Here is a 10,033-nt window from a genome sequence, read left to right on the forward strand (position 1 = left end):
CATTAGAATGCCTGGGCTTGAAACAACTGTTGAGTCAATACCCGAGTGGCACATAACAATATAAGACTGAGCAACCCAAACGGACCAGTCCTTGTGCATGCTTTTGCAGCAAGCAGCTTTCTATGGTTAAACAACACACAATGGAGTGACTTGCTTGTTACAATTATGATTAGGAAGGACTTTTTCATTTGAGTTAAATAAAAGGTCTTTCAAGACCCTGAAATGGAATTTCTTCTGAAATGATATTCAGTTTGTAAGGAGAGAAAGAAAAAATATAAAGGCTTCAATATATTTTGAGGAGCAGAAGCTCTTATCTGATTTTTTAAAAATACAACAGATTGTGTAGCTCATCAATACCTGGGTGTATTGTCTGATTTTTGAAGTCATCCTAATTGGATTCCAACTCCCAACAAACTGAATTGATGCGAATGTAGACTGGTATCTGTTATTTTTAATTGCATCAAACTCACCAGAACAGAACCAGTGGCATTATGATGGCTGAATCATTGCTTGCACTGGGTTGGAGGGAGAGGAGATGTACTTAACTGGATTAGGTTTATGCATGTGTCTCATTGGGCTGTCCCAGTTACCTAACTGGGTTCACTTTGCACTTGGTCAGTTTTGCACTGAATGCTTTGCATAGAGTTTACAATCACTGTTAAACAGCCTTTTAAATTTCTCTATAATTTTATAGGATCTGGTGTGGATGATCCAGTGGGAGAAGTATCTGTCCACGTTGAGCTTTTTACACACCCAGGAACAGGAGAACACAAAATCACAGTTAAAGGTTAGTTGTAATGAGCGTTATTCACACTCCAAATCTTTGGTGTTCATGTCTATTTTTAAAATACATTTTTCTCCCTTCAATAATAAGAAACAGAATCAGGTGTAGGGCACACCTTCCACTGAGCCTATTGCACCATTGTAGCTGAGCCTGCCCCTCAAGTCTACTTTGGCACCTAGTCTCCACATCCTTCAAATGCCTGTGCTGCTTTTCAAACATACTGATTGAACATCGTTATGTAAATCTATAAAGATGTCCAATCAGTATGTTTCTTCAAGTCACCATCTACCCTGAAAATATACTCCAAAATTCTAGGCTCTGTTAACAAAAACACCTCAGTATCAGTTCCTCTCTTTGGTCTTAACAAAATCATCTCACATTTCTTGTAATCTCAGTTTCTTTGTATAGCAGTCATTCTTGATTGCTGAAGTGTGTAACAACCCATTTGCTTAATACTTTTGAGCAGAATTTTTTGATGTTTGTATCTGAAATAATGCATGTATTGTGGTTAGCCTTTTTTATACATAAACAGAACCTGACAAACAACCAATGTGGAAAAAATAATACTGAGAACATGAGTTGTAAGAGTCTTTGAACCTGAGTCTAGGTTAATTTGCGTTAAAATGTGTGAATGAAGTTAACCATGCTGGTTCAGTATATAAATCTCTATACTGTACACCATGTTTAGAAAGATTCCTGCCTTTGTTCAAAAAATGCTACTACAATAACTGCATTGAACCATCACTGAACTGTTCCCACAGCCTATGGACTCACTTTCAAGCACTCTGTATCTCATGTTCTTGATAGTTAATGTCATTTATTTATTATTTTTAATTTTCTTTTGCGTTTGCACAGTTTGTTGTCTTCTGCACACTGTTTGTCCAGCCTGTTAGTGTGGTCTTTAATTGATTCTATTATGGTTATTGGATTGAGGATGCCGGCAAGAAAATGAATCTGAGTTGTATATGGTGACATATGTACTTTGATAACAAATTTAATTTGAACTAGTTTCCATAGCCTTAAGTTACGCTTGACAATGTATATGAAACAAAATGAGCTAAGTGATAGATTACTGTAACCACAATTATGACCTTTGGATTTAATTAACTTGTTAATCAACTGAAATGCTACCCTTAAACTGTATTTAATTCCTTCCTTGGTACTCATAACTAACCTTCCTCCCTTTGCAGTTGTGGCAGCCAATGACCTCAAGTGGCAGACAACTGGAATCTTCCGTCCATTTGTTGAAGTGAATATGATTGGCCCTCACCTTAGTGACAAGAAAAGGAGGTTCGCCACCAAATCCAAAAACAACAGCTGGGCTCCAAAGTTTAATGAAACCTTTCAATTGTACGTATCTTTTTCATTATGTTTTTACCCAAATCTTTCCTTTTAAGTGACTTACCAATTACTCCAAAAATCCAAACATCATTTCTTAATTAAGGAGTGGATAAATATTTTAGTAACTCAATGGGACCATTTTTTTTTCCTTCATACTGCTCAACTCTTGGATATTGTCTACACCAGGGGTTCCCAACCTTGGTTAACGTTATTGGTCCATAGCAGAAAAAAATGTTGGGGACCCCTAGTCTGCATGAATTTTAGTAAGGCAGTTGATAAGGTTCCATTGTGACTTGGCTGTTTGGATTCAGATTTGGCTTGCCCATTAGAAGATACAAGATAGTAGTCAGGGTTTTATTCTGACTGGTGGTGGTGCACTGGGTCCTCTTCTGTTTGATGTAGATAAATGACCCGGCTGAAGACAGTAAAGGTTAGGTTAAATGTTTGTAAATGATACAAAGAATGAGGCTGTTGTGTACAATACAAGATTGCTAAAGGACACTGCAGGATATAGATCAATTGAAGATATGAATGGAAAAATGGCAGATGGACTTTAATCTGGTCAAATGTATGGTGTTGCACTTTGGGAGATCAAATTTAATTGGCAGGATCCTTAACAACATTTGCTGCACAAGTTGATAGGGTACTAACAAAGGCATATGGCACTTTGCTTTTATTTGTTAAGGAACTGAATTCAAGAGTCAGTTCAAGCTTATTGTATCTGACTACATAATGAAACAACATTCCTGCTGACCATGGTGCACCCACAAAACGTATGTATGATACAACACACAAGATAAAATATTACCATAAATAAGTGATTAAGTATAATTCAAAATGCATGTAGTGTGCAGTACAAGTAAACAGCTCGTTGTCCTAGTGACAAGGCCTCAGTGGTGGCAGTGTATTCAATAGTCTCACGGCCTGAGGAAAGAAGCTGTTACTCAGTCTGGCAGTCCTAGTCCTGATGCTAGAAGATAGATAGGTACATGAATACAAAAGAGACTGGAGGGATATGGACCATGTGCAGGCAGAAGAGATTGGTTTAATTAGATGTCATTAGGTTTATAAGTTTGTTACAACAATGCAGTCTAAATGACCTGGTCCTGTGCTATATACATTGTCCCTGGATTGTTCTGATAACACTGGGCTCTGAAACCATTCTGGCACCGAATTGAACTCTGAGCTTCATTCCAACACTTAGATGGTGGCATTCTGTGCGGGTTACAGTGGAATCCAAGATCAGCCCTGAGGTGCTGTGTGGTGTTGCCTACCACTTTAATGTTTAAACAGCTAATTCCCATGGACTGAACAAATCTCCCTTCTTTTTGCCCTTGTAGAGTGCTGTAACTGCACCAAATACTTCAAATTCAGCAGCCTATAGACCATTCTAAGAGAGAATCCTCTGGATCCTTCAGCAATCATGCACCACCTCTACCTTCCAGAATCTGGCACTTGCACTGTCCTTTACTGTCCCTCTCAACTAGCTACAGGCTATATTGCAGTGATCCTTTGCACAGTAGCGTAGCAGTTAGTGTAATGCTGTTACAGTGACCCAGGCTCAATTGCAGTTTTATAAATTCTGATCATTTCTACCAATTATACCTCACCACCCAAATGGGGAAATCAAACCAGAGAAGCCTGTGGAGGAGTTCAAATCACTGTCTTAAGGATTTCAGTCCCAAAAGTGGGTTAGCAAGTTTGCAGATGACACAAAGGTTGGTAGTGTTGTGGATAGTGTAGAAAGTTGGCATAGGTTACAAAAGGATATTGATAGGATGCAGAGCTGGCTGAGAAGTAGCAGATGGAATTTAATCCAGAAAAATGCGAAGTGATTCACTCTGGAAGGTCAAACATAAAGACAGTACAAGGTTAATGGCAGGATTCTTAGCAATGTGGAGGCAGAGTAGCAGTTAGTGTAATGCTATAACAGCATCAGTGACCTGGGTTCATTTCCACTGCTGTCCATGTGAGTTCCCTCTGGGTGCTCTGGTTTCCTCCCACATTCCAAAGACACATGGGATTAGTAGGTTGATTGGTCATATGGTTGTAATTGGGCAGCATGTGCTGGTTTGTCCAGAATGGCCTGTTAGCATATTGTATCTCTAAATAAAGAAGAAGCACTTCTAAGCTTGTTAGCAGCATCAAAACACAAGGTGATGGGTGAAACCGGGAGGGGGAGGGGTGAATTAAAGAACTGGGAAGTTGATTGGTGAAAGGGATACAGGGCTGGAGAAGGGGGAGTTTGATAGGTGAGGATAGAAGGCCATGGAAGAAAGAAAAGGGGGAGGAGCACCAGAGGGAGGTGATGGGCAGGCAAGGAGATGAGGTGAGAGAGGGAAAGGAGGATGGGAATTGGTGAAGGAGAGGGCGGAGGGGGGCATTACCAGAAGTTCAAGATATCGATGTTCATACCATCAGATTGGGAGGCTACCCTGATGGAATATAAGGTGTTGTTCCTCCAACCTGAGTAAGGCCTCATCGCAACAGTAGAGGAGGCTATGGATTGACATATCGGAATGGGAAGTGGGTGGCCACAGGGAGATCCTGCTTCTTCAGGCAGACAGACCGGAGCATAGGTGCTTGGCGAAACAGTCTCCCAATCTACTTTGGGTCTTACCAATATATATATAGGAGGCCACACTGGGAGCACCGGACACAGTATATGACCCCAACAGACCCGCGGGTGAAGTGTTGCCTCACCTGGAAGGACCGTTTGGGGCCCTGAATAGTAGTGAGGGAGGAGGTGTAAGGGCAGGCGTAGCACTTGTTCCACTTGCAAGGATAAGTGCCAGGAGCAAGATCCACGGGGAGGGATGAATGGACAAGGGAGTCACATAGGCAGCGAGACTTGTGGAAAGCAGAAAATGGAGGGGACGGGCGAGGGAGAGGGAACAACGTGCTTGGTGTTGGGATCCCAATGGAGATGGTGGAAGTTCCAGAGAATTAGGTGCCGGACGTGGAGGCTGGTGGGGTGGTAGGTGAGGACAAAAGGAACCCTATCTCTGGTAGGGTGGCAGGAGGACAGGGTTGAACAGACGTGCGCGAAACGGAAGGGATATGGTTGAGGGTAGCATTGATGGTGGAGGAAGGGAAGCCCCTTTCTTCATTCTAAAATCAAAAGCCTCATCCTGAGAGAAAATGTGACAGAGATGGAGGAATTGAGAGAAGGTTTGCTGAGTTCCTCCAGCATGCTGTGTGTGTAGCTTATGTGCATCACTTGTTTAGACAGTCCAGTGTTTGTAAATGCTCTCTCCTTAAAGGGGAGGGTGTGGTGAGGAGATAGCAGCTTCACTTGGTAACGACTGTTCTGCTCCTGTTAGTTCTGGTTGTGCACCACCTTATCCTGTAGAAATAATGGAAGCTATCTGATGTGTTTCATAGGCCTCCTGTGGGCAAACAGAAGGCAGCACATGTAAATGGGGAGCTAAGGAGTGGACGTAGAGAAGATTTACCCAGATGCTGCCTGGATCGGAGAGCATTTCTTGTGAGGATAGATTGAGATATATAAGGGCATAAATCAAGTGGGTAGCCAGAGACTCTTACCCCAGGGGGCATAATGTTTAAGGTGATTGGAGGAAAGTATAGGGGGAGGCATTAGTTGTAAAATACAGAGAGTAGTAAGTATGTGGAACAACCAGCCAGGGATTTTAAGAGGCTCCTAGAGAGACGCATGGATGAAAGAAAAATGGAGGGCTTTAGATTGATCTTAGCATAGGTTAAAAAGTCAGAACCACCTGATGGGCTGAAAGGCCTGTACTGTGCTGAAGTGTTCTATGGTCTTTGGCTTATTATTGTTATGCAGCAAGATACAGTAAAAAGGCTTCTGTGTGCACCATCCAGACAGATCATTACATACATAACTACAGAATGTAAGCTATAGTTACAGAGAAAGTGAAGTACAGGTAGACAGGCATGGAGCAGTGGATAGTGAATAATTTAGATTTGCCAGTGGTCACAAAGGTTATTTTCCAACTTCTGTTGGAACCATTTCAGTACTTGAGAATGTTGGAAGTCTAACTGTAGAAATTCAACGATCCTCTGAAAGATCAAAACAGATTTGAGAAGCACTGAAAGGGAAGTTAGAAATGGGGGTGTAAAGATTGCTGGCTTTTTTTAAGAAAGTGGTTGAAACTGGGGATGCAAAGACAAGGAAAACAAAAGCCCAGTTATCACGTCTTCACAAAATCCATCTCACCTTGGGCTGCAAAAGACTTTGAATCATAGATTAATTATAAAAGCAGCTATAAATAAGTCAAACTGGTACTGTTCCAAATCTGGTCTCCATTGTTTTAACTTAAAGTAAGTATTATTTATTTGGCGATATAGCACAGTAATTGGCCTTTCTGTATCAAAGTGTCCGCATCACCCAATTACACCATAATTTACTTGGACTGTATGTCTTTGGACTGTGGGAGGAAACTCATGCCATCTTTGGGAGAAATGTACAAACTCCTTACAGACAGTGGCGGAATTGAACCCAGATCACTGGCACTGAAATAGCATTATGCTAAGCGATTGCTGATTCAGCTGTAATCAATATTAATTCCACACATGGTTTTACAATAAATGACATGCTAATACTCTATTCTTTTTTAAAATCATACATGTAATTTGCCTTTCCTGCTGCAGCACATTAAGCTCTGAAGATGGCCCAGAATGCTACGAAGTCCAGATTTGTGTGAAAGATTACTGTTTTGCCCGAGAAGATCGGAGTGTTGGCATCGCTGTAATGCAGCTGCGAGATATTGCACAGAAGGGAAGCTGTGCATGCTGGTTACCTCTTGGCCGCAGGATTCACATGGATGAGACAGGATTAACCATCCTCAGGATACTCTCACAAAGAAACAACGATGAGGTGGCAAAGGAATTTGTAAAATTGAAATCTGATATACGGTCTGCTGAAGAGGGCAGTTGAAAAAGGTGGCCAAAATCAAAACATAGATCAGAATTTAAAACTTTAATGTCTTAAGCTCTTTGGAGCTTCAGTTTTCTCGATTAAATGAAGCTACATGCCCCAAGTAAGCAAAAAACAAAACAGAAACAGGAGGCCCAATTTCAGTTTTGGTATGTGCATGTCTCTGAGGGTTTATTTATTTCCTTTGCCAATGTGGACAATTAATTTTACTTTTTGTTCATGAGAGGCAGCACCCAGCCCCTTAACAATCTGAGTATTCATATGGAATAACAACTGGATTAACTTTTATTTTAAGGTTAACATCACTTGTGTAAATCCCGCATGACTCCACTGAGCCCGTATACAATGAGCACTGTGATCCTGTCCTTGTGGAGAGACCTACAGCTGAAAGAACTTGTATACCTCTTGTGAAAAGCCTCAGTTAACCTTTCTCTTCAACACCAAACTGCCAAAGTGTCTTTCTATTCACTGGTGTAACCAATTTCTAACACATTCCACAGTATTTCCTGAACAGATCGTTAATCTGAGCTGTATTCACAAACAGACTCAGTATTTTACAGACCATTTGGGATTAGACACAAGTTTTTACATTTAATTAATTGCATTGCAAAAAAGCGTAAAACTAAAAGCTAATTACTTTATTGTAGGCCGCCAGCAGTAGCTCACCGGAGTCCTTTGTCCTGGGTCAGTCTCTAGGTGTAGTTCATCTTCGTGGGATATTCTTCCTCTCCCAGGGATGAGGTCTTTGGAACCTCTGTTGGCATTGCTGTAGCTCTGGGTTTTTACAGGATGCGGTTGCGAGCCCTACACCGAATCCTCTTCCTTTCACAGTGGGGTTGGGACTGTCCAGGGCAGAGTTTGAAAGCTAATCTATGCCTATTTATTCTTAAATCTGTAGTGGGAAACAGCCATCTAGACTCGTGGTTTCATGCACTGTTTATCTGAAAACTTAGTATAATCAGCACTATTAGCTTTTTGGAATTTTAGCCACAGTTGAAATTATTTTACATAAATTAATCCACCTTGTATGTATGGTCTTCCTTCACCATTTGTCTTTAAACTTCAACTTTATTTCAGTAAGCCTATTGCTATCTATTTATCCTAACCTTTGACAAAGCTGATGTTTTCATCTAAACATAAATTTGAGGAATACACACAAAATACTAGAGGAACTCAGCAGGTCAGGCCTCATCTATGGGGAGGAATAAAAATCCAACGTTTTGGGCTGAGACCCTTCGTCTGTCCTGACCAACTGAGCTCATCCAACATTTTGTGTGTGCATTGTTACTCTGCATTTTCAGCATCTGCAGAATGTGTTGTGTTTATAAATAAGAGGATATTTCAGTTATTGTAAATATTTATATATATATCTTTACGTGTGTGTGTGTGTGTGTGTGTGTGTGTATATATATATATATATATATACATATACATATATATGTACACACACTCTCTCTCTCTCTCTAAAGATATAAATAGGGTAAGAATATAAGAATCTTTTGAGATTTATATATGTGGGTATTGAATTCTACAGTTTAGGGGTGTAGTCCAGAAAAGCTGATCTGCCAATTATCTTTTGAAGAAGGTTGTTTAAATTTAATTGGAAGACTACTTGAGATCTCGAGCAGAATTATAAAACAAAAACAATTCTGTGAAGTAGTCCCTTCTCAGACCATTAAGAGCTTTAAAGTAAGAGAACTGTAAAATTAATTCTAAAAGATACATAAAGCCAATGCAGAGTAGTGATATGTTCCCTCATCCTGGTTTTGGTTAAAAGTCTAGCACCAGCATTATGAAATGTTGAGATTCAGAATCATGCTAAACAATGTGTGCAGAAGGGAATAGTTCTTCATATCCACTCCCCCCCAAAATAGTCCCTGCCCCACACCAAGCGCTACTTGGATTTCATAAAGGTTCAATTTAATGTCAGAGAAATGTATACAATATAAATCCTGAAATGCTTTTTCTTCTAAAGTCACTACCTCTTTAAGTAAACATTTAATAAACTCTACGTCCTTACAGATCTTGTACATTTTTGAAATTTCAACTTTTAGCCAGGATTTTGCCAACATTCCCACAAACTGGTACCAGGTTTGGAGAAGAGGGAAGTCTCAATTTTCCTTGATCAACCTTTCACTGAAGGGGTATCTATGGAGGGGAATAAACAGTCAACATTTCAGGCCGAGACCTGAAACATCAAGTGTGTTTATTCATTTCCATAGCTGCTGCCTGGCCTGCTGAGTTCGCCCAGCATTTTGTGTGTTGCTGTAAATTTTTGGAATCTCATTTGTGATCTTTCACTGAACTGTGTATGGTGGAGCAGCAGCTTGCTGGAAATACCACACCACTTACGCTGTGACACCTGCTCTGCAATTCTCTGCCAGATTCGATCTGACACAGAAGCAGCAAGTTTACCCTGTTTTACAGAGATTTCATAGCTACATGGAATTCTAATGGAAAACTGTATTTCTTGCTTGCAATAAAATTTAAATCATTAGAAAGGACTTCTAAGTTAAAACTAACATTAAGTTTTCAATTGCTTCTGCACATCAGAAATGTTCAGTAACATTGAAGATTAATGTGACAAAACTGGAGACAGTCTGTGTCTGTCAGTTTATCCATTATCTCTTCCCCAAGACTCCTCTTGGTTCAAGCACAGGACCACTGCCCCAGCATCTTATTTCACACACCCACCACTCTGTATAAAAACCTACCTGACATTCCCCCTTGTATTACCCTCCCACCACCTTAAAATTATGCCCCCTTGTATTAGCCATTTCCACACAGGGAAAAAGATCTCATGCCTCTTATCTTGTACTCCTCTATCAAGTTACCTCTCATCCTCCTTCACTTCAGAGAGCAGTCCTAGCTCACTCAACCTATCCTAAGTTAGAGGAATGTGGGAAACAAGGCCCTAGTGACCCAAGTGCTGACATGGGCAAGTTTTACTATAATGCTTTTAGCAGATGTTTTCATGTAACAAAAAAAAG

At 40.5% G+C, this 10,033-nt stretch overlaps 1 protein-coding gene across 1 annotated transcript in view; it reads left to right on the forward strand.

The window, feature by feature from the left end:
- Nucleotides 1-7,043, forward strand: part of LOC140187981 (protein unc-13 homolog A-like) — a 289,194-nt gene extending 282,151 nt beyond the window's left edge. The window contains exons 39-41 of the mRNA XM_072243844.1: nucleotides 695-787; nucleotides 1,975-2,134; nucleotides 6,758-7,043. Coding sequence (XP_072099945.1) covers nucleotides 695-787; nucleotides 1,975-2,134; nucleotides 6,758-7,043 — 539 coding nt within the window. The remainder of the gene's footprint in view (nucleotides 1-694; nucleotides 788-1,974; nucleotides 2,135-6,757) is intronic.
- The last annotated feature ends 2,990 nt before the right edge of the window (nucleotides 7,044-10,033 follow it).

Source organism: Mobula birostris, chromosome 26 (assembly GCF_030028105.1).
Source record: "Mobula birostris isolate sMobBir1 chromosome 26, sMobBir1.hap1, whole genome shotgun sequence".
Taxonomy (NCBI): Eukaryota; Metazoa; Chordata; class Chondrichthyes; order Myliobatiformes; family Myliobatidae; genus Mobula; species Mobula birostris.